This window comes from Ornithodoros turicata, chromosome 8, assembly GCF_037126465.1.
Source record: "Ornithodoros turicata isolate Travis chromosome 8, ASM3712646v1, whole genome shotgun sequence".
NCBI classification, from domain to species: domain Eukaryota; kingdom Metazoa; phylum Arthropoda; class Arachnida; order Ixodida; family Argasidae; genus Ornithodoros; species Ornithodoros turicata.
Window position 1 is genome coordinate 34,663,235 of NC_088208.1, and position 26,666 is coordinate 34,689,900.

The 26,666-nt window shown below is 44.0% G+C and overlaps 1 protein-coding gene, 1 long non-coding RNA gene and 2 other non-coding genes across 4 annotated transcripts; 3 read left to right on the plus strand and 1 right to left on the minus strand.

Annotated features, from left to right (window-relative positions):
• Positions 1–7: 7 nt before the first annotated feature.
• On the plus strand, positions 8–80 carry Trnav-uac (transfer RNA valine (anticodon UAC)). The gene has a single exon. It is a non-coding gene; the product is annotated as a tRNA-Val (tRNA).
• On the plus strand, positions 45–2,286 carry LOC135367100 (uncharacterized). Its single transcript, XR_010414362.1, has 2 exons — positions 45–461; positions 2,171–2,286. It is a non-coding gene; the product is annotated as an uncharacterized LOC135367100 (long non-coding RNA).
• Positions 696–768, plus strand: Trnav-uac (transfer RNA valine (anticodon UAC)). The gene has a single exon. It is a non-coding gene; the product is annotated as a tRNA-Val (tRNA).
• LOC135367092 (serine/threonine-protein phosphatase 6 regulatory ankyrin repeat subunit A-like) lies at positions 1,826–26,665 on the minus strand. The gene is made up of 24 exons (XM_064600200.1): positions 26,492–26,665; positions 25,244–25,483; positions 24,655–24,732; positions 24,111–24,311; positions 23,041–23,193; positions 22,714–22,917; positions 22,118–22,204; positions 20,975–21,168; positions 20,748–20,894; positions 19,702–19,770; positions 18,778–19,099; positions 17,480–17,554; positions 17,232–17,409; positions 16,449–16,539; positions 15,593–15,710; positions 15,277–15,487; positions 14,323–14,410; positions 12,080–12,163; positions 11,493–11,638; positions 11,244–11,323; positions 11,059–11,141; positions 10,842–10,933; positions 10,649–10,759; positions 1,826–9,697 (listed from the first exon to the last, which is right to left on the minus strand). The coding sequence occupies exons 1-24, from the start codon at positions 26,516–26,518 to the stop codon at positions 9,591–9,593; spliced, it is 3,186 nt and encodes a 1,061-aa protein (XP_064456270.1). The 5' UTR covers positions 26,519–26,665; the 3' UTR covers positions 1,826–9,590.
• Between the last annotated feature and the right edge of the window lies 1 nt (position 26,666).

The following is a 26,666-nucleotide window of genomic DNA, read 5'->3' on the forward strand; positions in this document are numbered from 1 at the left end:
AATATGTGGTTCCGTAGTGTAGTGGTTATCACGTTCGCTTTACACGCGAAAGGTCCCCGGTTCGATCCCGGGCGGAACCATTTTGGTTTGGTCTGAATTCTGTTTCGTAAGTTTTAAAAAATGTTAGGACTAGCGTGGTTGACAGGCGCGTTGGTGCCGAAGTGGTTCCGTAGTCCGTGAATTGCAGATTTTGCAACACGCCCGAGACTGTCGATCACCTTTTTCTGGACTGCACAGAAGCTTTATTCTTTTGGGATGACTTACAGTTCAAAGTCCTTAAGCGCCGTCTTTCGCTTAATCCTCACACTATCCGCTTCCTCCCATTACGTCCCGGTGAAAATGTGAGATACGATATCGTTCTTCTTGTTGCCATGTACTGTTTGTGGAAGCTTCGTATGGCCGATAGGAACGAAGAGCCCTTGTGTCCTCCTATGAAATATTTCAAAGCCGAACTACTGCAGGTAAAGTTAGCTTGTACTCAGCTCTTAGAAGTGCCTGAGTGGTTAGATAGAGTCTGCGAAAGGCTGAATGTTTTGTAGAAATTGTGTTATTAACGTGTCCGGTATAGAGGAGAAACATCGTATTCTCTCTCTGTGATTTTGTCGTATTGTGTATGGTATTGTGAGGTATTGAGTCGACGTGACTCAGAGTAGTAAGCTCTGAAAAATAAAGGTGGAAAAGAAAAAGAAAAAAGTGGTTCCGTAGTGTAGTGGTTATCACGTTCGCTTTACACGCGAAAGGTCCCCGGTTCGATCCCGGGCGGAACCAATTTTTTTCGGTTCTCATCATCTCGCACACACGAAATTACAAAATTAAACACAAAGCCAGAAGACACCACTTCAAACTGCTCTCTTAAACTCCCAAATTGTACCTTCATCAACATAACACTATTCCTTTCTGTCGGTGTGGTGTTGCAAACTTGCTAAACACTATCTTTACCAACAAAAATTGGAACAGTTGTTTGTGCACTTGGTGCTTCGTCTTGCATTTTTTGCGCCTTCCCTCAAACTCATGTTGTACAACACGACCTATTCTGGCCGTGACAACACCATATGCAACAGTTACGCCAATGAAAGGAGGACGCAAGCAGACGTTTCGAGCCAGGTTATAACGATATTGACATAAACGCGATCGCTATATCAGAGTATCGTTATACACGAGCTTTCGCGAAATCGTTCTCACTATCGGAACTGCGTGGTCCATTAGAACGTGCCTCGTCCACAGGTAATCCATTGACACATGTTCTAGTAGTGACGAACTGTGGGTCTTGGAAATCTTGCGGACGAGAGAATGCCTTCAAAGTCCCACGCTCTGCAATGTGTTCATCAATTCCCAGTCAATTATGTGCGGTAAACACACCGCATTCTCACTTTGATGCTCTTGGAGTGTATGGCTTTTGAAAATATTTCCTTCCTTTGTTTTCACAGAAAAAAATAACAAAAAGTGGAATCCTGTTTCTGGCTTTTTGCGCACTTTACCGATCGCCGGAAGAATTCTATAGCTATAATTGAGCAAATGCTCTCGTGGCGATCGTTACATCGAAGTCTTGTTTACATGTACTTCAATGGATGAGCTGACTGGAATCCGCAATTCGATCGTAATATCGGAGTTATCATTATACCGAATATCGTAATAAACAGGCTGGACTGTATTTTATTTTCTCATGTGCCCATCATCATAAGAGATGGGAGACAGGACTCCAGCAGAAGAGTGGTGCAAGCTGCTCAAAGCAAAGTATGCAAAAGAAAAGAAAGTTACGTGATAGCAAAAAGTGATACTACCACAAAAAGAAAAAAGTTCCACATCTGCAACTGACACCACCGCATAATTGTTACCTTTTTATTTTTAAATGCATAATCATTCGATGGTACAATAGGCTACTCTGAAACACTGCATGACAGGTATAGGTGCATTAAACACATACTGATGACACAGTAGTTTCAATCTGTTACAAATTGTTTTGGACTTTATCACAGTTAGATAAAGGTCACTAGATCAACCCTGCTGAGACAGTGTCAAATTAGAACAGCGCGGTACAATTCAACTAACTGACATGCACTGAATTATGGCAACCCTTCAGGGTCAGCAATGTCAAAGGCACCAATGAAAAAAAGAAAAAAAAAAAGTTAAAGGGAATGTTATATTTAACCCACTCTATGTTGCCTCCTAGGTTTGGGGAAAAGGGTCACCACCTTCTCCAGGGACGTCCAGACACCAAATATTCAGCGCTCCTGAGACAACACGTGATGGCAAATTAACGCTCCTAATAAATTAACATAAACTCTGTCGGCTGCTACTGAAATGCTCTTTGACATATTGACTTCACACAGGGCGCTACTTTTCGCAGCCCGAGGGACACTACTACCACTGCAGATTTTGAGGTACTGCCTACGACATTACAAACTAAACTCAGGAGGCAGGATGTGTCAAAAATGACCAGTACTTGGGTGCTGCCAGCATCAGGGGTACCACAGAAAACAGAAAGCCCAGTACAGTGAACAACGAGCACACATACAAGCAGGGTACAGTTGTTGCACGAAACCAGTTCAAGAATGGCACTTTCTACATCGTAATAGGCATCCAGGTTCAGATTGACATTATGTCTATTTGGTGTTGCTATACACGTTCTACCGCTCGGCTCAACTTTGCACACCAAATGAACTACGAGCTTATGCACTAGCTCATCGTAATAGCAGCTCTGAATCGTGGCAAGTCGTGGAGATCATCTCGCACCGCGACAACACGCAATCACAGCAGAAGCCAGTCGGGAATGGATGTGCCATTTCTGGAGGTGTTCATCCAGCACCAGCTTGGCACCAAGCAATGTTTACTGGTTATACTACAGTTTACCGCGCTATAGTACGCTGTGTTCCCAATGTGTTGTGTGTAACAATCAGAGAGACTCACAGCCCATGATGGTGGCTTTGAGCATTCTCACTAACTTCCACTGTAACTGGCGGTGCTAATATTCCCAACGTGAAATTAGGCAAACTGCCTGCAAGTGAGTCCACAACAGCATGTGCACGTTCTAGTGCTATGTCTGAAGCAAAGCATGTACATGCTAGTGGTACTGATCCCTGGATCTACGAATCACACTGCATATCTTTGCTAACAGTTCCTAACTTTTCCAACTTTTGCAGAAGAGGCAATCACTACAGATACTGTCACACAACTTTATGCACTATATCAGTGTTATCAGTAAAAAAAAACTAAACAAACAGTAAGTGTTTTACACAAATCGACAAAACATTAGATTGTTCAATGATTGCATCGTCAGGGTACACCCCAGCAGCTCTCTGTTGTTGTTTTTTTAATGTAAAATAATTTCAATCGAAAAGAGAGATGTCAAAAGAAAAAACAGGTTTGAAATTCAACATGAGGCAGGTCGTACAGAGCTCTTTCACTGAGCAAGAGCAGCCTTGCACCCAATGAGAGGTTGGCAGCTCTATTAGCCTGGAAAGGCTAGCATTACTAGACTATTTGAAAGACTGCCCAAAAGACAACGGAGACGTCAACACTGTGCACGTGAGTGCTCCTGTGAAACTGAGACTTAAAAAACAAAAAGAAAAAAGCACAGGCACACAAACACACACACACAGAAGCATAACAAGGGAATAGACAGCACCGTCCTCACATAACTTGCTCCTATTAATGCACGAGAGGATTATACTTTTTTTCTGGAACGGTACATCAATGTGCCACGCGTTCAGATGCGTTGTTTTTATGCATGGGAGAGCAGCAACACCTCATGCAGGTCAGCTTCAAGTTACCACACGCGGCATGAGGCACAATGTGCGGTAGTGTATATTGCAAGATGTATTGCAAGTACCACACCAAGAATAACTTGGAACGTCCGAGAAAATAACAACACCCCCGTCATTCGTCTAATTAAACACACTAACAGCAGAATTTAAACCCGTTTGTTTTGGCACGCTACTTAACCGCTGCATGTAAGAGTCGTTACACATTTAGCTGAGATTCCATATCTCCGGAATAGCAACCGAAACGACACATGCAGCTTCTTTGTTCTTTAGACTGCTGCAGTGCTTTAAGTTCATAATAATGCACAATTATGTTCCAGGATCACAGTTCTGGTTATGATTTGGTTGTTCAATAAGAAAAAAAAAAAGAAATAGTGCAAAACACTACAACACTTTATGGTCTAAAGTAACTGCCACTGTAAATGAATCGCACATCTACAACAAAAATGCTGAAGAATGGAGAAAAAAAAAAAAAAGATGGCTTTACACACAATTACATGCTAGTATGTACAAGATTCCCTGTAAAGCACACGAAATATTCGATCATCTGGTGCTTCAATATACGCACTCGGTGATTGGAATTGCATATGGAACTAGGGGACTAGTTTATAAGGGGAAAAAAAAAAAAAGTCATGAAAGGATTCAGTGAGCAAATATTTTCCGAAACTCCTTGTGCCTTGTGAAGTGTGGTACACAGAAATGACAAGCAAAGAAATTCTGTGGGAAACATTGGGACTAGAGAATGTTTTTAGACCTTGGCAGCATAATCCAGTGAAACCAAAGCTGGGTGCACCAGGTACACGAGATACACGAAGTCTTCAAACCGAACCGAGTGGTGAAACAAACAGTCGCAATCGACTAAGTGTAAAAAACAATCTTCCACTGATCTGTCTTTATCTCTGCGTGCTGTCTACAAGGTCAGCCTCGTCCAACATAAACCCTGTAGTCTTTCACCTGGGGCCATGTGTGTGTATCCAAACCTTGCATGGCATACAAGGCAGCAAAAAAGAGCGATGCCCATTCACTATATGCAGACTAATGGGTTGCATGCACAGAATGTTTTGTGACGACTCATTGTGGGACACTCGTTCTACTATCTTGCCATGGAAATAGCCCCAGTATTTTTTGTGCGAAATATTATAAATTTTCTATTTATTTAGACACATTGTCAAGTTTATACGCAGCTCAATTAATTAAATCATGATTAGTCGACCTCCGTTTATTTATTCCTCACATTCCTTTTCTATCGCAACGGGAGGGCTTGTTCCTTGAGAGCGACACACACTAAAGCAACGTTTACTCAATGTTCTGAAGACATAACGCCATATTTCCGGATATAGTGAAAGGAATTCGCCAATCTCCATGCGCAAACATCACGCAACAATGATTAAAAAGCGTTCTGCGCACATGAAAGCAACACTGAACACCGATTATAAATGCCACTAATACTGAGTTTGCAAAAATGCACAAGGAAGCCTGCAACAACAGGATGGGATTGTTAAATCTATCTATCCCACAGTTCGATGGATTGCTTCGTAAAGAAAACATTACGAGCTGGATTCCTGGAATTCTCGCCTCGATCCGACGCGAAGTAGAAGCAGAAACAAAATTGCAAAGCAGGGTAAACATGCTCGGTATGACTTCAAAGGCAAATTGTTCGTGTGTTGCACAAGCACCTTCACCCAAACACATTTCACAGAGCGCAAGAAAACTGTACGCTGACCGCAGCAGAAACACGTAGCACATAAAATCGCAGATGTCGTCCAAACATAAACCCCAAAACAAGTCAACGTGCTACTTTGTGTACAATCCCGTTACAACATGCTTGCCACTATAATCTCAATGCACATCTGGGTTTTACATCTCAGCACCCCAAGCATCAATCAAGCAGCGCACCCACACGTGCGACAGAAACAGAGATGGAAGCAGAAGCTGAAAGGCCGCCCGTCATGTGTTGAGATTAGCCCTGCCTACCGCACGTCTCACATCAGCCCGTGGCCATGTGAAGTATAAGGCATGTGTAGTGAGTATTCTAGAGACACCATGAGCAAGGAGGACAGATAACGGAAAGAAAGGCCCCTTTCAAGAGCACATCCAACTTTGAATCAGACTTCCTTGCATTCTTTTTAGCTCTGGATGGCAGAAGCTGTGTACCATTTCACGTACACACATAACACACACACACATACACATGCATGCTGAGCAAATGCACATAACCTCTCTCTTTGCTACACCCACCGCTATTTATCTACAAGAGATCATCATCACCAGGACATATTTTTTTTTGAGCAACACTGCCTCCCACAGAAATGCTGAGAAAGCAAGGCTTGCCACGAATTTCGCTTTCTATGGCACAGCTCGTTCAACGTGAGCCCTTCGGAACCATGCTGCGGAATGCCAGCCAAACGATTGCTATTGCACGTCCACGTAAACTCTTTTTCTTTACAAAGCAAAAATTGTGCGGGTCGTTTCAAACGATATGTGATTATGCGTGCAGTGCCCTTTTTTTTGGCTATTCTTCACGACGGTGCTTCAGACCCAGAAGAGTATAATATGTAGGGAATAAGATGATATATTGGGGGTGCGAAAATAATTCAGAGTTTTGAATAGCAACAAACCTTTCACCCTTCTGCAGTGCTTGCAGTTTTCACAGTTAATCTCAAGTATTGTTTTTTTTATACTTCTCAAGCTTCATCACAGGGACATGCCATCAGGGTTTATGCAAATACAGGTAGACTCATATTTCCCTTGTCAATGCCACACATTAATCGGATGCAGATGTAACTGCAAGCTGTGAAAAAGAGAAACTGAGTCGACATACACTGGAAAAAAACAATGTTAACCCAGCCTTATCTAAAAATCTTCGTCCCTTAAATGCGGCAACTGCGTGGTACTTTACAAAAATCGATGTACAAATTCACGCATGTGCTCGCATAACGCTAAGCTTGGCTAGAGTGCCTCAACAATTATGGGCACTGAAAAAAAAAAAGTCCCTTTTTTTTTCTCACTATTAATCTTCGATTCATGTTTGAAAATTTGACCGTTCACAGAGCCCTAGGAGGTACATACGTAAAACTCCGCTACAAGACACACAAGGTTTAAAGCGGCCTAGAAAAAGCATTTCCTATTGCATTGCATACATGTGGAAGAAAGAAAAAAAAAAAAAAAACAAGAGGAAAAGAAAGCACCTGGCATTAACACCACACAAGCGCTAGATGCATGGGCCCGGATGGAATCGCTATTTACGTTCTCTTCAACATGCGTCAACATAGGAAGCCACAGCTTTGGTAAGGCACACAGCTATAAGGGAAGGGGCTAGTGGTCTGAGAAAAAACTGCTGGCACAAACGATCCCCAGTGAGGGTCATTGCACAACTCTCTGCTGGCGACAAATACACAATTAGCAATTTTCTCTCTCTCTCTCTTTTTCTCTGCTGGAAGCTTGCAATTTTTCTTTTTCCGTTCAATGACTAGTTGCGAAAGGAACGTTTTTATCTTTACTGATCCAGCGTGCAGACTTAACTGAACCAAACGCAAAACTCTGCATCGTTCTTCTTTGGAAAGATAAAGATAGAGAAAAAAAAAGAAAAGAGAAAAGGCACACAAAAATTTGAAGAGGGGGCAAATACATAGGCACCTGAATTAAAAATACTTTGTCGCGCATTTGTACTGTGTACATTCTTGTTAACTCTGTCGTTTAGAAAACACTCACGAGCATGTACAAAAAAACACGAATCGTTATCCGAAAGTTCACGTACACGGTTAGCCCTTCACGATTAGCCTGTCACTGCAATCCGTTAAGCTCTTAAATATGAAAGGCATGCTTTCGCACTTCAAAACGTGAAAAATGTGTCTGGAATGGCACCGGCAAACGGGTTGCCACACTAGTGGCATTTACCTGTGAAAGAAAAAAAAAAAAGAAAGAAAGGGCAGCGACTCGTTCCCCTGATATGTCGGAAGGTTGTTCTTGCTATGAGTAACGGGGAGAAATAACTGAATGCTAGTTGACGTTAACGCTGAATGTGTTTGATCCTGCCATGCCTTAATGGAACGTTTCCCCGTTTACATTTCTTACGGTGAGCATTTCTACAGATGGAATGCATCGTCACATAGCGTTTCCTCTCTTCTTCATAATCAAGTAGTTGAGGAATCGTGAGCGAATCAAAAGAACGCGTGCAATGTCTTACGTGACTGCACTGTTTGAGGGGACAAAAGGAGAAAAGCAAAAATTTGATTCAGATCAACCGCACCGTATTCTCCGTGCCGTCTGCTAAAAAGAACCGAAAAGGGAGGGTGGTGGTGGGGGATGGGTTCATGAAATCACATTGTTGGCCTTCATCTGTACGCACGTAAAACAAAAAAAAAAAAAAAAAAGGAAGAGGATGGGGCTTAAGAAATTGTGTGGTTGAGAACAACACAGATACGCAGGAGACAACCAATCTGGTTATGATATATAGTATACTACAAAGACACAGCTTGTGGAAGGATAGACCATATCACAGCAGACTACGCAATCTCAGCACTCTTTTTCTTGGTAGATTCTATTTCCCTGCAGAGCATCACTTTCTAGAGCTACGGGCCCTTGCACGGTGGTCATAGGGCCAACGTCCCGAGTGTCTCTAGAAAATCAGATTGGAATGCTTGCTACTCCTTGCACACATGAAACAGAAGAAAGACACCAGCAGGTTGGGCGTGTATATATGCGTTCGGTCCACGTAAGTATTACATGTGGCGACGTTAGTGTGTTTCAACAAGTGACAAGCATTCTTGCCCCAACAACACCGAATATCCTCTGGATGTACGAATAATGTCCTAATAGATTCGCACGTCCGAGGGATGTCCATCGGACGTACCAATCCGTGAGGGACATTTTTCGTACATCCAGAGGATGTACTGCGTCGTTGGGGTGACCAGTGCAACTAGAGTGCTGAGAGAATTGCTCTAAGAGTCGGATACATTAGAGTTATCACTGAACAGCAACCATTCGTGTTGGAACACTAAGCTGCGAACAGGTCAAGCAGAGGCACCTTTCTTTTTTATGATTGGTCCTTACAAACAGCTCCTTCCATCACAAGATTCCACAGGCTTTCGTCAAACTTTTGTCACTATGTGGTGCTACTATGGCACTAGTGCAATTATTGTCGGACCCATTGAAAAAACGACTGTCGCGTTGATACTTGTGGAGACAGGTCATCAGCTGCGAGCCCCCACAGTAGACAGCATTATTCAGAAGAAGATGGATAAGTTAGGGTGCGTATTTGGTGTAGTGAATCACACAAACGTGTTTGAGAGATACAGCAAGGCGTTTCTTGTAGATTGAGAGTAGCACTGAATCTACCTGCTAGAAAGCACCCACAGTGCTGTCTTTCTAACATTTTTTTTATGTACACGTTTTTTACCGTGGTGGTACACTTCGTAACACACAGAATTCACTGAGCTCGAGAATACCAATTCTGCCCCGAATTCTGCGTGTGTCCACCCACGTAAATGACATAAATACCCGCGTCAAGTTTTCTATACTTTTCTATGTGGGAGAATTTTGGAAGGTCCGCCATCCTCCATTTGGGCTGGATCTCACAAACACGAAGGTGTGTTTCCTAATGTGAGCACAACTAAACGGTGCGCTGTTTGAAAGTTCTCATTTCAACTGCGATAGCTCGTGAGATAACTGACTCAAGATCAAGCTTGCAATGCCTGGTGTCAGCAGGGCATTGTCGCAGGTCGTCGTCCACCTTTGCCGCCCGGTAGATGCCTTCAGGAAGAGCTAGGCAAGAGCTTCACTTCCGCCATCGAGCTGACGCAGAAGTAGAAGTCCGGGCAGCAACCACCGTCAGTAGTATTCCGAGTCGGAGCTTTGGTAGGATTCGCTGATGGGGTCGGTGCGGGTTTCTCCCAGCGGTTCAGGCATCCTGTTCTGCTGGTACATGCTGCCCACTCCTTGAAAGAACAAAATAAATAGAGCCTGAAGTTTTTGGGAAATATTTTTTCTCTAAATTCGGGGAGTAAAAATCGGGTAAATAAACGTGTGCTCTAAAATTCATGCAAATTCGGGTGGAAAAACTTCTCGGTTCGCCAAACTCGGGGAGAAATTGGGCTCTGTTACTCAAACTGGTTCGGTACAAATGGTGATGTGACTGCATTTGCTGCCAACCAAGTTAGTGTCCATTCCTCAAGATGTCTCAGTGAAGGCAATTTGCCGGGTTAAAAATCGGGTTTCACCCTCAAGAGGCAACCTTCAATTCCGGGTGCAAATTCGGGGAAGAATCGGGTTAAACCCTAAAGCTTCAGGCTCTACAACATAAATAATGCTAGCGTCTTTGTAACACAAAAGAGTGCAAAGTTGAAAATAAATTTTGTGGCTCGAATAGCGTGAACATTAAAGCAAGAGGCATTTCGAGAAGTGCGGCGTTTGGTGAAAAACAAACGGATACGCGACACACCGGGGAAAAGGAGGTGCTCAAGTTGTTGACTGTGTATTTAGAGCCTGAAGTTTTAGCGTATAGTAATCCGATTCTTACCTGAATTTGCACCCTGAATTGAAGGGTGAAACCCGATTTTTAACCGGCAAATTGCTCTCACTGAGACGTCTGTAGGAATGCACACTAACTTGTTTGGCAGCAAACGCAGTTACATCACCATTTGTAGCTAACCAGTTCAGTTAGTCTGAGTAACTGAGCCCGGTTTCTGCCCCTGAAATTAACGTACTGGAAGTTTTTCCACCGGAACTTGCATAAATTTTTCTCAATTTTCCCTTTTCTTAATTCTCCCAATTTTCACTGCCCGAATTCAGAAAAATATTTCTATATTTTGTTTCTTGCCTGCTTGTAGGTGGGGCAGATATTGCTAGACCAGCACAAACACTGAATAACCAATGTGAAGAACACTCACTTGAGAAGCTGTCCATGCGGAATGGATTGGGTGGCGGCATCACAGCAAGGATAAGAGCAAGGCACTCCGCAACTTCACTGCTTCGAGCGCAGGACAGTGCGGGGGTATGTCCTGCCGAAGAGAAAATAATTTTAGTGGATGGTGTTCAACTGACTCGTCGACATAGCGTCTGCCGGAAGTAGACTTCTCTCACCGTTGACATCTGTCGCTAAGACGTCTGCGCCCTTCATGAGAAGGGCCTGAGTGGCATCAATCAGACCATTTCTGGCTGCAACGTGGAGAGCCCTGAAAGAATGTCGGATGAGCTTTACTTTTGAGGGAGAACATTTGCTACAGAACACCCAGACAGGAACGTCATAAAAAAAAAAAAAGGGGGGGGAACGGTGGAATTGTCACAGTCCTCCACTCACGTCTTCATATTTGTGTTGGTCATGTTGATGAGCTTCACAAAGTCCGCCTTTTCCAGTAGCGTTGTAACTGACGCATCTTGTTTCTAAACAACGAGAACATGGAAATCTCCCTCATTCCAGAGTCTGAAGCAGCAAGCTGTCAACAACACTAGTTTGTTACACAGGGACAAGACCAAGTAGTCTACCTGCAAGCATGCATGATGCAGAATGGTGTTGCCATCTTTATCCTGAATCAGGACATCAGCTTTCTGTTCCAACAAGACTTCTGTAGTAGAAGAAGAAGAAAAAAAAAAAGACAGACAGAGATTTAGTTTTTTTTACAGCGAATGAGAATAAATGTGTCTACAACAAGCTCTTCACACACAAAAAAAAAGAAAACAGAGAGAGAGAGAGAAATAGCATGGGTTACAAAAACAATGTGGTGGTGACAGTACCTATAGCCTTGCAGTTCCCTGAACGAGCTGCCATCATAAGTGGCGTGCGCCCCTTGCAGTCCACTGCATTTATGTCAGCACCTTCTTTGATAAGCATCTGCAGGCACAGCACACTATCGTGGAATGCCGCGGCGTGCAAGGCACTTCTGGAAGAAAAAGCACATGCACCAAAATATGTGTACTAACTGTAGCTAATTTTTATTACCATTATTTTATTTTTCACTTCTCCTGGTGAAAGTGAGGATCAGGTGCAAAAGGGAGAAAAAAGGAGAAAAAAGGAGCACTCAAAGCCTCCACAGCTATGAACATACGGGAGAAACAACTTAGGAGGCCACACCGGCTACCTTACTGCAAACATATGCACACACAATCTCTCTTCTGCGAGAATAAACATTACAGGCATACTCAGCAATCGCATCCAATGCATTTCAGGCGGTATTATCTTCCATGGAACTTGAGTTGATTTTGTGTCGCTCAGAGCTTTTCTCATTAGCACAGCCCTTTTTGAACAACTTCATCAATATAGTTCTCCAAAGAAGGAAATGAGTGTGCAGCTACATGTTACAGCAATTTTTCAATTAGCTTACCTTTCCTTTTTGTCTCTCAGAGGCACGATCCCTTTCCCAAAACAGCTGAACAGCAGATCTAGGCAGAGTTCACTGCCCTGGAATCTGAATGAAAGAATCACATCACACACAGAGCTACACAGAACATAAGAAACATATACAAAGCATTGCAAAAGCATGAAAGAAAGGAGCCAGTTTTTTTTGTCCCCTCAACATATGGCTAACCAAACCCATAGAAGACAGGTATCAATAGCAGTGACTAGAAGTAGTGGTAAAGGTTTTTGCGGAGCTCAGCGGAAAACAGCAAATTTTCGTGGGACAGCCCAATTTGGGAATGAAAACAAATTTTTAGGCTAACCAACGTGTAGACCCCTCCGTGGCTTCATAGGGCCATGTGATCACCATATTGTGTTTGTGGCATACTGAGACTGTGTAACCAAAGTAACAAAGAAAAAAAAAGAAAGAAAGAAAGAACATGATTTCACGGGAGATAATAAAAAATTTAATATAATTTCAAAGTGAGTTTCGCCAAGAATTTATTGCCAACGATGGCCCCGCACATTTAACACATTTTTTTTACAAAGGTCCAGCCAATTTTTTGTCCATTATCCAAGCTCTGAATACTTTCATAGGCATAATGCCTGAAAATCTCAATTTTTGAATAGCACATAGTTTTTTGAAAATATAACTTAAATAGCAACAAACATCTGACTCAAAGGTACCTGCACACTGCTATGTAAACCTGCCGCAATCATCCATGGCTGCTGTATCAGAAGCGTACCACAAAAGAAATTGAGTCACATACACAGAACGAGAACTGGGACAGCAAACCACATCCCATAGCCAGTAACAACAACAACAATAGAAACTTTATTTCTATGATGATAAATGGGCATAAGCAAATCACTATACTGATGCACATGCTTATAACTACCATGCAATCACAAGGCAGAAAGTGCAACGAGCAAGCAGGCAACGAATATCCACGATAAATACTTACGGATTGCAGCTGTGCCATTCCGCGGGACAGTGAAGCATGAGGGGTAGGGCAGCGGGTAAGAACAAACAAGAAGTGAAAGTTAAGCGGGAGACATGCGACCCTGGTAAGCACTGAGGGCAGTTGTGCAACGGAAGCCAAAACTCAACAACATCGTCACACGTGTACAATAGAAAAACGCAGTATGTGTGCAAGCAAGATGCACAAGCAACAAGCACCGCTGCAATGTTAGACAGGTTGTGCCACGCCAGTCGACGTGTCCCAAGCACGTGGTCCGGACAGGCCCTACGTGCTACAGCGCTGGACAAAAGTTTACGGAACACGCTCCAGAGCATTCCTTCCTCAGAGTGACATGCTAGCAATATGGCCCGTATGCTCCCATACCGTACGGAAAGTCCGTACGGTATGGGACCATACGGGACATACGGGTTTGTAAACTGGTGACAGGGTTATCTAGGCCCATGTTTGTAAGTCTGTACGGCGCCATTCGCTGCCAGCGTGTCACCCTGAAGAAGGAATGCGCCGGAGTGTGTTCCGTAAACTATTGTCCAGCACTGTACAACAGTGTCCAGATGGATACGGGAGGAGGCGAACGGAAGCTTTTGGAAGCGTGTTTTGGTTTGAATATGTACATAGCCAGCCGACAAGCGAACATGCCTAAGATGTGGCTTGAAATGGCTTTCGCGGAGGCCAGCCGTTGGAGAAACTCCGCACCGACCAAAGCTTGAGTGTGGGCCTACATAAATCACGACATGTAGTACAGCCAACGTGGTCGTAGTGTGTCATGTTTTCAGTGGCTCAAAGCAATTTAAGCCACAGGATCGTCATGTTAGCAGTGTACCAGTCAGCATTACACGCAGAGCAAGCACACTGAGCATGTGTAAAGTGGACAAAGTCCATATGAATATACATATCCCACCCTGCCATATGAAGCATGCAGAAAAAGCAAGCTCTAGTGGTGCCTTGTAGTACAAATCGGCATGCACATAGAAAAATAAGAAGTAAATTCAATACTCGTCAAACTGAAACTTTTACACTGGTCCTGCAAATAACAGAAAAAAAAAGCACAGAAAAGATCAGTGCATTGAAAAACCCACATTCACAGTCCATTACGTTAGACAAGATTTTGCAAATGTCACAGCAAACGGATCCAGTCTGTGGTCAAAACTATAATCCAACGAGGGCAAGTACAAGTGCAAGAGCATGCACGGGTATGTTCTATTGCAAAGCACAAACAGCGTGACAAGGTTGTGACCAAGATACTCACGCAGCACAGTGAAGAGGGCTGAACGAATTCCCACAAAACTTCTTAGCCTTGCACTTCTCGAGGAGCACCTTCACACAGGAATCGTGCCCTGCCATTAAAAACTTTCGGTAAGCTATTATACAGTTTAGAGTGCACACTTTTGCCACGATAAGCCAGAAAAACACTGCTAGGTCGATTTAGCATAGACTAATGTGTAAAGCAGCAAGTCACGCAGCAGAATTGAGCGAAAAATGCGCGAGACTTTTCACGGACAAAATAACTGTCTATTCATAAGCTAAGAGTGCTTACAGCATACTGTAAGAAAAACCACTGCACAAACCTCGGCTTAAAGGGGGCACTAAAATGCAAGAACAACTTGTTCCCAGATGAAAGCTTGTGCTTCAACAATCACGATGCAACCAAAATTACTTTACTTAGCACTGCCAATATCATTATGCCTTGCACTACTGTTACTGATTATCGCGAGTCCTTCACCAACTCACAAAATCTTCGCTTTTTGGACTGCACAAATCATAAAGCACCACTCGAAAATAAACTCGAAAAAACAAATGCAACAGGGAAGCGATTGTGTAGTTCCCACAGTAAAAGCACGTGGCAAAAGTGATAAATGCCCAGATAGCTAATTACGTCATTTCACGTGACAACGCCAATAAGTTAACCAATACAAACATAATTGTCACGTTGACGTTACTCCTTCCCTCCCCCGTGGGGACTCCTCCTCTCTCTCTCTCACATGTGATGGCGCAAAGAGGGGGGTTTTGGGGAGTTTGCTGCCAATACGAGCTTCGTTAAATAAAATGTGTCTAACGAAAACACCTCGTTAAATCGAGTGCAGAAATGCACTGGCGTCTATGGTGAAATGTACGCGTAACAGAAACAATACGTTAAATCGACGTTCGTTACGTGGAGGTTCAACTGCACCCATACGATTCGTGAGAATCACGTCACACTCACCACCATAGCACGCCCAATGCAGAGGGGTGAAGTCTCCGTTGTCGCACAGCTCATCGCAGCAGCCACTATGCTCCAGCAAGAGGGAAAGGGCACCAGCATTACCACATGCTGCAGCTAGGTGCAAGGGGGTCTTGCCTAGTTCATCCCGATGGAGTGGATTAGCACCACGCTTCAAAAGCGCAGATACACACGCTTCATTGCCTCCAAATGCCTGGAGAAAAACCAGAATGTAATATGTGCTATGTTACATAATCAATGTACATTAGCAACATAATTAAATGCTTAATCAATGCTTTCAACAAGGTGCGTTACTTACAGCACGAAATAATGCGGTTCTTTTCGACTTGTCTTGGATTTCTATGGTGGCTCCATTCTCTAGAAGAGCGTTCATGCAGTCCTTGTGACTGTTGAGCACAGCATGCATAAGTGGTGTCCTGTGAGGAACAAATGGTGTTCAGATTTGATGAATGAAGATCAGATCACCATACAGATAACTTACACGTAGCAGACAAGTTGCCTAAAATAAATAGCTGCAGATGGATTTTTCGGACTTCTAGGAACCATAGAATAAGTCTGTAGTTTTAGTAAACTGCAAAAATCCACTGTTGCTAGTCTTTATTCAGAACACTCAAAGTGGTTTATATCTATAGTATATATATATATACTAGTGGTTTACTGGAAATATCGGGTTCTGAAGCGAACTGTTCTGCAGTGCTTCTGGTTTTGAGGGGACTGTGGTTCCCTAAAACTAAGCGAGCCTGGGGCAAAATGGGTACGAAAAATCGAGCTGCTCTTTTAAGAAACAGTTTGGGATGTCAGAAATGGAAATATATTGGTTCTATGGGGCGTTTAATGAGGACATTAGTTTTGTCCAAAAAACTGGAAATTCCGAATTTTTTTTAGTCCCAAATATAGATCGGCGACTGTACCACCACATGCAAAAGTTACGTATAACTCACAGAGAGACATTCTTTTCAAAGTGAGCAGAGAGCGATAACAGCGGCATGCTCTACGAGTTACTTTTATTTTCGAAGAAGGAGGAAGTGGCTTCTCAGGGCATCTGAGGTAAAGTAATTGTAACTGTAATTCAACCTAATTTTTTTTTGCAAGTAACTTTTATGAGCAAACTGTAATTTCATGAGGCAACAAGGGGTGAGATACAACAGACATACCTTCCATGCTTATCTGTTGCATTCACTGCCTTCTTAGGGTTGTTGGCACATTCGAGGATGATCCATAGGCACTCAATCTGTCCCTGGGAAGCTGTATAGGAAACCAGCGCAGCGATAAGTGCTTGCTACAGGATCAGTTGTTGCTCAGTACCCCCAATTCAACGGGTCAAACAAATATTTTCATTAGACTCTCGTTAATTCAAACCCTGATAATTCAAACTTTTGGCAAATTTAAAACAAATCTGGAATGTTTGTTTGGCTTGCTATGTTTTCCGTATAATTGAAAAGCTGGATAATTCAAACTGCACCTTCCCTTCATTCAAACTTCCCACCCACTAGTAAAATTTCCCTACCAACAAATAATGAAAGGAAAAAGGGCTGACACTTTGATAAACTGTTCACATGCTGACGGGGCACCCATTCTAGTCTACAGAATGGTATTTTGTGGGTGAATTCTACCAGGAAAGGTAGAAAACTGCGACGACGGCCAAATGTAGTGGCAATACATGTTGTGAGCTACAGCAGTCAGGCAGTCAGCAGTCAGTGAGGGCAATTTCGAAGGTAAAAATCTGGTTTCACCCTAAAGTGGCAACTTTCAATTCGGGGTGCAAATTCGAGGAAGAATCGGGTTAAACCGTAAGACTTCAGGCTCTACTCATACTACGAGGCTTGTCTGATAATTCAACTTCTAATAACTCACACAAAATTCCTGCGGTCCCCAGAAGTTCCAATTACTGAGAGTCTACCGTACATCCCTAACTCGTAAACGTTAGCTGTCCTCACCAGCTGAATGCAGGAGCATTCGACAAGAGGCCCCCCTTTCGAGCAGCACATGGAGGCACTCGGAGTGGCCCCGTTGAGCAGCCAAGGCAGCCGGCGTCCATCCGTGCTCGTCTTGGGTGTCCACTTCGCACCTGGCAACGAGCAGAGCATCCAGGCATTCTCGATGACCTCCCCAGGCCTGTTAAATGGTACGCGTTAGAATGGCTCCAATGACGAATGAATAAGAGTGAAAATGGAAAGACCCCTACCGCGAGGTGCAACGGTGTCACGCCCTTTGGAGACGTTGTTAACCGCACTTCCTCTTCTTTCATCACAGACAACATCTGCAATTGAGAAACACCATTAGAGAGAGTTGCTTTCTCGAGGCAGGTGTAAAAGAATAATGTTTAAAATGTTGCCGTTAACGGGCATTTTCTAGGGTGTGATATCATTAGAGCCTGAAGTTTTCGGGAAATATTCATTTTCTAAATTGCGGGGGGGTAAAAATTGGGTAAATAAATATGTGCACAAATTTGGGTGAAAAAAAAACTTCCAGTATGCTAAAGTTGGGGAGAAATCGGGCTCAGTCACTCAAAGTAACCGTACTAGTTTGGTACAAACGGTGATGTAACTGCATTTGCTGCCAAACAAGTTAGTGTGCATTCCTACAGACGTCTCAGTGAGGGCAATTTGCCGGGTAAAAATCGGGTTTCACCCTAAAGAGGCAACCTTCGATTCGGGGTGCAAATTCGGGTAAGAATCGGGTTAAGCCCTAAAACTTCAGGCTCTAGACACCATCCATCATCACTCTTCTATGCAAAAGATAAATTTTGTTGCCACAGTACAATAAAGAGAGAGTAAAATATGTACAACAGAAATGGAGCAACAGAGAAATTGAAGAGCAGCAATGGAAACAGAGAATGAAATATATAGAACAGATATGAAAACGGAGCAACAGATTAATGAGGAGCAGTGACGGAAAAAGGAAACAGAAACGAAAGCCTTTCAAAAGCAGACTCAGAGTGCAATCTAGCTTTCCATGGAAGTTTGTATAACGATGTAAGATGAAAGTCACTGAAAAGGTTAGCCAGCTGTAGGACTCGAACCCACATCTTCTGGATTGCTGGTCCAGGGCTCTACCAATTGAGCTAGGCTAACACGCCTTCTCAGTGACTTCCAGGGTGCGTCATCTGAAGGGACAAACCAGCCACTCTCTCTCACTCATCCTCCTTTCACTCTTACATTTTTGCTCACTCATACACACATTCATAAGACGGGATCGACGCAGGCGGCAACTGTTGAACATGAAAGAACTGATGTTCTGAGGCTGGAACAACAATAGAAGGAACAAATACGTACAAAGCCTCAATTTGCCTAAGAAATTAACGATGAAATTCATCGTTAATTTCTTAGACAAATTGAGGCTTTGTATGTATTTGTCCCTTCTATGTTGTTCCAGCCACAGAACATCAGTTCTTTCAAGTTTGTATCGAACAAAAATGCAAAACTCCCGCAAAAATAGTCGACTTTCTTTGGCCTCACTTCCAAGCACAACATACGTACTCACCACAGACAATGCAGAGACTAGACCGGCCGCTGCAGCATAGTGAAGAGGAGTGAGGCCATCTTTGTCCGGAAATGACGGCTGCGCGTTGTGCTCCAGCAGTATTTCCACAGCCATGTGTCGCGTGTCCCAGTCGCTTGAGGCCGCCACGTCCTCGGATTGGAAATTTAAGCTGTTTCTCTTGGGCGCCGAAGCGACTTTAGCCACAACCAAGTGCAACGGGGTACAACGGTCCACGTCCAGCTGGTTGGGATTCGAACCGAGGGCGAGCAGCTGTGTGAGGCACGCGTGGTCGGACCCGCAAGTACTGTAGTGAATTGGCAACCTGAGAGCGGGGGAAAAAAAACAAAAAACGGGGGAGAAGTTGATGGGCGACGTAAATGCGATAAAGGGTGACCCTCAGACACGCGGACAAGTGAAATCTGAACTACAGGGTTCGCCAAACATTAAACTTCGGGGTTTGTAACGAAGGTGAAACAGATAAGAACGGTGTCGGGAAGCTAAAGTGGATGTTAGGGGATGTATTATGCCCCAAAATTTTATGTCGATACTGCCGTTTGGTCCGTTTCTCTGCGGATAAGTCGTGAAAATTAGAAAACCGCCACTGCCTAATCGGCTGTACCTGTGTTTCAGGTCCTTTCCGTCAGATGGCGAAACAGTCGAACGCGGCGTTGCAGACGACATCAAAACCAAGTGAACGAGCGGAAGTGAATGCAGAGTCGTACTCTGCAACGCCGCGTTCGACCGTTTCGCCATCTGACGGAAAGAAGCTGAAACACAGGTATAGCCAATTAGGCAGCGGCGGCATGATACTTCCTCTAACATCTACTTTAGCTTTCCGACACCGTTCTTATTTGTTTTAGCTTCGTTACAAACCCCGAAGTTTATCTTGGCGAACACTGTACTACCACAACTGCTGTTGCTCACCTTTCGAAGCTATCACAGACGTCGTAGCAGCCTCCTCGGCCAATGAGCAACTCTAATGTCTCTGGATTGCTGGGAAGAGGTAACGGTATAACAGTACAGTCAGAACAACGGTTTCCCAAAAATGGTACAGCCGTTATTTAAATACGACGTAAGCAAGTCAGAAAACTTTAAGTACGGGATTGTGTGTTACGAATAGCATCATCGTCCGATAGAACAAAAACCGAAAAAAGTTGAAAGCTTATCAAAGTACAATCTCTGCCACTCGTACCGCCCCTGGAGAACATTAAGTACTCTGCACTCAGCACTGCCGCTCAGAATTTTGCGTTCATCTGAAATATGATAAATTTTTCTTTTTTCTTTTCCCCTAAAATATCTGCTCTTTCACATGATGACACCCAATTTTACGGCTCCCGAAATAAAACCACAAAATTTTTGCCCGCAGATACACATATATCATTTGAAAACACAGGGGTCTATCTTTAAGCAAGGAGAATGCTGGTGATATGTGCGCTTTACCGTGTCATTACCACATATCCGGTCAATTACTGTAATGTAGTACAGCCACATTTTCAAACATTGTTCTTGCAAAATCATGATTATACGTAGACCCTGAAGTTTTCGGGTTTTATATTTTTCCAAATTCGGGGGGTAGAAATCAGGTCAATAAATTGACGTCGAAAATTCACGCAAATTCGGGCAGAAAAATTACCATCAGACTAAGTTTGGGGAGAAATCGGGCATTATTGTAGAATAAACGTTCACTGTACCGTTTATCCAGAGTGCCAGAAGTAAGGGCCAGTCGCACATTTTGTGAGAAACTAGTACGTCGATGCCTCGAGGTGCCTATAGCCTAGGTGCAGTTTTGCAGGTAGAAATCGGGTTTAACCCTAGATAGGTGAACCTCAATTCGGGGTGCAAATTTGGGAAAAAATCGGGTTTAACCCTAAAACATCAGGGTCTAATCATGACTGCATTACATTTCTGAGGTGACAGCCCTTAACAAACAAGGGGGGGATTCATCCTACAGACACCCACAAAAAACTCACCCGCCAAAGGCAGCCAGATGAACCGCATTTCGTCCTCTCTCATCCTTTGCATTCGGGTTCGCGCCTGCCTGCAGGAGCTTGCGGCAGCATTCGGTGTACCCGCCGAGCGCGGCCATATGAAGCGGCGTCATGCCACATCGACCGTGCCTGTCGCCAAAAAAACCCGGGAGAAGATCCTTATGGGAACGTTCCCTTCCCAACGCGAACAAAGTGCGAAGCCTACATACGTGTCACATGTTGCCGAAGCCAGTAGCAGGGACCCCACGAGGAGGTCGTGCCCATGGCGCGCAGCCACGTGCAGCGCCGTGCAGCCACTACAGTCGGCCGCGTCAACTCTTGCCCCGCTGTCCACCAATGTCTGAGCACGGGTGAATCGTCCGTGGATTGCCGTCATGTGCAGTGGTGTGCGTCCATCTAGGCTCTGGGAATGTTTCGCGCATTTTAACACACGACAGCTTCGAGAAGTAAGGTGTGTGTGCACAAAGTAGAGGAGCACGTCTCCATTCCTGCTCCACTGCCCTGTTTGTGTTAAACCTATTCCTCCTCTCCCACTGTTCCCGGTACAATAAATTCTACTACTGTCTCCACTGCTTTGCTTCCATGTATTAGCCAACCCGTATTCCCGTATAATCCATACGGGAAGTTGTGCCACATCCCATCTGGACTACACGCCACATCCCAAAGCATGAGGGAGTGCACACCCCTCCCTCTCCTATACCACCATCATCCTTTCCCTCTACTACTGACTCCACTGCTTTGCTTCCACGTATTAGCCAACCCGTATTCCCGTATAATCCATACGGGAAGTTCTGCCACATCCCATCTGGACTACACGCCACATCCCTGAGCATGAAGGAGTGCACACCCCTCCCTCTCCTATACCACCATCATCCTTCCCCTCTACTACTGACTCCACTGCTTTGCTTCCACGTATTAGCCAACCCGTATTCCCATATAATCCATACGGGAAGTTCTGCCACATCCCATCTGGACTACACATCCCAGAGCACGAGGAAGTGCACGCCCCTCCCCCTCCTGTACCACCATCATCCTTCCCCTCCCATTTCTCCTCCCCTTGGTGTACAGAACCACTACACCTGACTGACTGACTGCACCTTTTCCAATCCCTCTGAAAAATGCATTCCTTTTTTTAACAACCCTTACTTCTTGCATCAAGTTATCTTGCTTCCTTGCTACGAGCACGCATAAAACCATGCATGCATCATTGATTGGTTGATTCATTGATTAGAGTTTTTCAACACCAGGGCTCCATTTGTGTGTACAGAGAGGGGGAGGACAAGTGGAACATAATGCAGATCGTGAGGCTATTATCCCGCTTCGATGTACAGGGAAATAAGCAATTGAAATACCTGAGCATTCACATCAGCACCCACGCTGATTAAAACTTCGAGGCATCCTGCACCGTGCGTTGATGCAGCGGCGTAGTGCAGTGGTGTCTGAAACGACATAAACGGTCAAATTGCTATGTTTCCTCAATTTGGGACCTTCCATGATACGTATTAATTCTAAGATGGTAGGTGGCATCATGCACGCCATACACATTCAGTCGGTTTATGGCTTGTATCAGGATATTTGTTTCATGATCTTCTAAATCTTCAGATCCCCGTACATTGATGTTGTGATCAGGGCAAAGGTGGTAGAGTGAGATGAGTTTATAAGTATAGTGAGAGCCATTTAATTGCTCTTGCTCACAAAAGGAGCCATACAAATATCGCTGTAATAGTAAGGGGACAAACACTTATTTTTTCGACTGAAAAGAATGTTCTATCATGGTCAAATCTCTTGCAGCACAAATTAACTTCCGAAAAGTGGGCAAACCAGGTGGTAACCAATGCTGTCCATGCACATGTCAATTGATACTTTGAACACCTTGAAAATTACCCTCGAGTGTGTGAGGAAGCGTACAATTAACGAGGTACAAATAGCTCTCTGTCACCACCCTTACCTGCCCACGGCAATTCCGAGAAGAGAGGCAAGCGCCTGCAGCCAGTAGTTCGTAGACGACGTCCTCCTTGCCGTTGAGACATGCCACGTGCAGCGGTGTGTTGCCCGACGCATTGGGAGCGTCGGCTTCAGCACCCAGTTTCAAGAGTAACTGCACCGCACTGAGACGACCGTTTGCTGCCGCAGCGTGCAGCGGTGTGTACAACTGCGTGCCAATGTTACGAGAGTGCTTAGTTTCTTTTCTTTTTTTTTGTTTCTATCCACTCTGACCTCTAGCCAACTCTAGACTTCTAGACTTTTGTTTCTAGCCAACAGAAGCCCGACTTACCTCTTTGTCCCGTACGTTAACTTCTGCCCCATGCTTAACCAGTAGAGAGATGACTTCGGTGTGTCCCATGTATGCAGCCCAGTGAACTGCTCTCCTGTCTTTCTTGTCAAATGAGTTGCAGGTGGCTTTGCATTGGAGTAGAAGCTCCACCATCTAAAGTTCCAGAAATCCAATACACATACAGTCAAATTCCTTTATAGAAAACGCCTTTTTAACGAAAATACCACTACAGCGAATTTTTTTGTGGTCCCACTGGAGCCCTGTAGGTCCAATAATGGACATCCTTTTTAACGAAAATATCTTTTACTGCGAATTTTTTTTCACTGTCCCCTAAGTTTTGTTGTAAAGGAGTATAGGAGGAGTATAAAGGAGTAGGAGTGACTGTATATTATCATTACTGTACCATATTATTACCATTCACCATCACGTAGTCTACTAGCCCATACGTGTAATTTAAGGCGGACTCACGCGATCTAGTTACGTTTGCTTCTGGAGAGGGATGGTGGCACTGTGGGAAAATTGTTTTTCCTGTTTCGCTTTCCTTCTGCGCTCTAAGGAAGTAACGTAATCCAGCATGCAGAATATGCTAGCAAAGGAGAAAACTATTATTTTCATACGCAGGGATCTGGAAAACCGCAGTAAGCTTATCGAATTGGTTGATTGCAATCAATTCCTAGACTGTTACTGTAGGGATGACATCATTTTGGTCCAGATATCACGGCCGTGCGTGCCGAGAGAAGTGATTTTGTTGCATCTCCTATATACTCCCATGTATTGAAAAGTTGACGAACTTTAATTCGCCAAAAATCAGTCGATGGCCTTCAGACCTCCAACAACATGCCGTTCCCTAGATAAACTCGAGCGGAACACGCCTGTACCCGTTTCGTGTAGAAATTTAGCGAGGTTCACAAGAACCCTGTGAACAAACATTCCCCATAGACTACCTTAAGAAGTGAGTCCGCCTTAAAATGACGTGGCAACGTAAGCAAAATTTTTATGTCGGAAATTTACTGGTGCGACAATGTAACCTGCACTCTCGTAATTAATCTTCCAGTGATGCATTCACTCACCGACGTATGGCCATTGTATGCAGCGTGATGAAGACTAGTGCGGCCAGCACGGTCGGAAATGTTGACGTTGTTCTGATGGGGAATGATGAGTTTGGCGCAAGAGAGAGCATTGTTCGCCGCTGCAACGTGCAGAGGGGTCTGCCAGAACTTATCTCGGGCGTTCACATCCGCAGAGGCGCGGAGGAGGACTTCGACGGTTTTCTGCACAAAACGTTTGCGGGGGAACATCAGCGTCTCTGAAGAAAATTACTTAATTACATTAATCAGTAGAAAATGTGTGTCGTTCATGTTACATCACAAGCACAAAATAGAACAAAGCAGAAGATTTCAGGCAGCATGCAGGTAGTGGCTGTGTGTCAACATTTCATCGCACGGAAGCATACTAAAAGATTGCCGAGAAGCAAGAGGCAAGCGAGCGTTGCGCCTACAATTTCACAAAAATGCTAAGAATATTTCGTGACTCACACCTGCAGGCATGACTAATCAGCAAAACATTCAGACGACAAGCCATGGATACAGCATCAACAAACATCAACGAACTTACTGTGGCATCTACAGGGTCCGAAGACATGTCTTTCAGAGTAAACATGCTCCGAAGTACACTTCGGTGAGATCCATCGTCCTGAAAACGGAAACCATACGTGTACTTCGTTTTCATACTGACCATGTACAAAAGGAAAAAAAAGCACTAGGGCCCCACAGCACTGTAGTAGTGTGATGGGCCAAAGACTGTGTAGCATGGTAATACATGGAAAACTATTTGGGTGACCACACCAACAACATTGGAAGTCGTCAATAATTTCGAGACTACAAGCACAGTTATAAGAAAAACTACGATTTCCCTACAGATTTTACATGCAGTCGGTTTCATGTGAAGATTAGCAAATTCGCAAAAATACTAATCAGACTCTTTTTTGTTTGTCTTTTGAAATATAGTCATAAACAGCAGTTCCTACGATCAGCTGTGCAACAGCGTATCAAAAACAACAACAACTTTGTTAACATACTACAAGGATGAGACCTGTATTTAAAACCCTTTATAAGCCGACCATGAACTGATGGATGCACGTAAATTTGTCGGTTGTTTGTTTGTTGGTTTGTGGTTGTTGGTAGTGGTAACACAGGGAGCTCACCGGATAACCCGAGCAGCATGCCCGGTGCAGAGGAGTGACCCATCGGTTATCTTTGGTGTTGACTCTGGCACCATGTACAATGAGCAAATCTATCACCTCCGGAAGGCCACAAAATGCAGCTGCATGTAACACGCTTCTCCTTTCTGTGTCCTGATAGTTGACATCGTCCACAGCCCCGCTTTCAATGAGGTCTTGCACCTCCGCGACATTGCCCTTGAAGACTGCTTGCACCAAGTGAGGCTGGTGGAAGGCAAGACAGTGTCATTTGAGAACAGTTTAGGTGCATTTTAACAGCTTTATATGCTATTGCCAACATGCATCTGAAAGCTAAAATAACAAGCATCCCTATGGGGTTTCACAAAACATTGGGGGCAGCGCTGTCAAGGTGTAGGAAAAGTCTGTACAGTCTGGAATGTCGACCACAGCAGTCGCGTGAAAATAGCTGTCAAGTACTTTTACAGTCACGAGCTACAATTCAGAAGATGGTTTCATACCATGCTTTAACCCGATACAACATTGTGCTAAAAAAAATATGCATTAAGTGTAACAGTTTAGTAACACCCAGTAATGCTTATCACAGTTCAAGCAGTACGCAAGTGCAAGCCAAAGTACCATGCTGCTGCAGAAACCTGATGGCAAACTTTCAGTGGCACACCTTCACAGAAGCTTCAAGCTCCATTTCAAGCTTTTGAAATCAAGTAAAACTTCAACCCACGAAGTATTGTTGTGTCATAGTCATAAATGGTACTTACATAGTGTACAGTGTCACTCAACACCGATGTGTGTGTAGTGTTAATGTTAGAAAGATGACTAGAGAATTCGAGAAAGCACACGGATCTACGCAAGACGTCATGTTCATCAAGTGCTCTTTCACTTGCACTAAATCTCGGGCGTTATAACTAGGCAAGAAAACTAGACAACGTTGCCAATATTCATTTTCGTAAAAGGGTTCGGGAGAACACATCTTAAAAGGCATTTTTATTGCGGGTGCAAAGAATGATGCGAGTTGAGAAGCCCACTACTGTGTGAGGTCCAGCACTTCACTGAAGCACCACAACTTCACTGGATGCCTGCAGACACTGTATGTGTGTAACCCTTTACATTGTGCACACAAAATGAACACTCCATCGCGATCAATCACTTCGTAAAACCTCAAAAGTCACGTGCAGGTGTACGCGATGACCCCTAAGCCTAAATAGAAGAACCGTCACGAGCTCACGTAACTTCGTTACGAGACGAATTCCTCACCTCATCGAAAATTTGACGGATTACCATTTCACGGCTCCACACAACACAATCAGTCTAACCACAGAACTAAATACGAAAGCATATTCACTGCTTTTCATACAACCATAATACCGATTTCGGAACATACAAAATCAACAGTGCAAACGAGAGGGAGGTACTGTCGCCGGAAGCACGT

Excerpts from the sequence above, each read along its gene's own strand:
- LOC135367092 (XM_064600200.1), bottom strand. The coding sequence starts at position 26,518 with ATGGTAATCCGTCAAATTTTCGATGAG. Across the intron at positions 22,205-22,713 it reads CTCGGAATTGCCGTGGGCAG|ACACCACTGCACTACGCCGC; the intron begins GTAAGGGTGGTG and ends ATGTCGTTTCAG. Across the intron at positions 11,142-11,243 it reads TGCATCATGCATGCTTGCAG|AAACAAGATGCGTCAGTTAC; the intron begins GTAGACTACTTG and ends CTCGTTGTTTAG.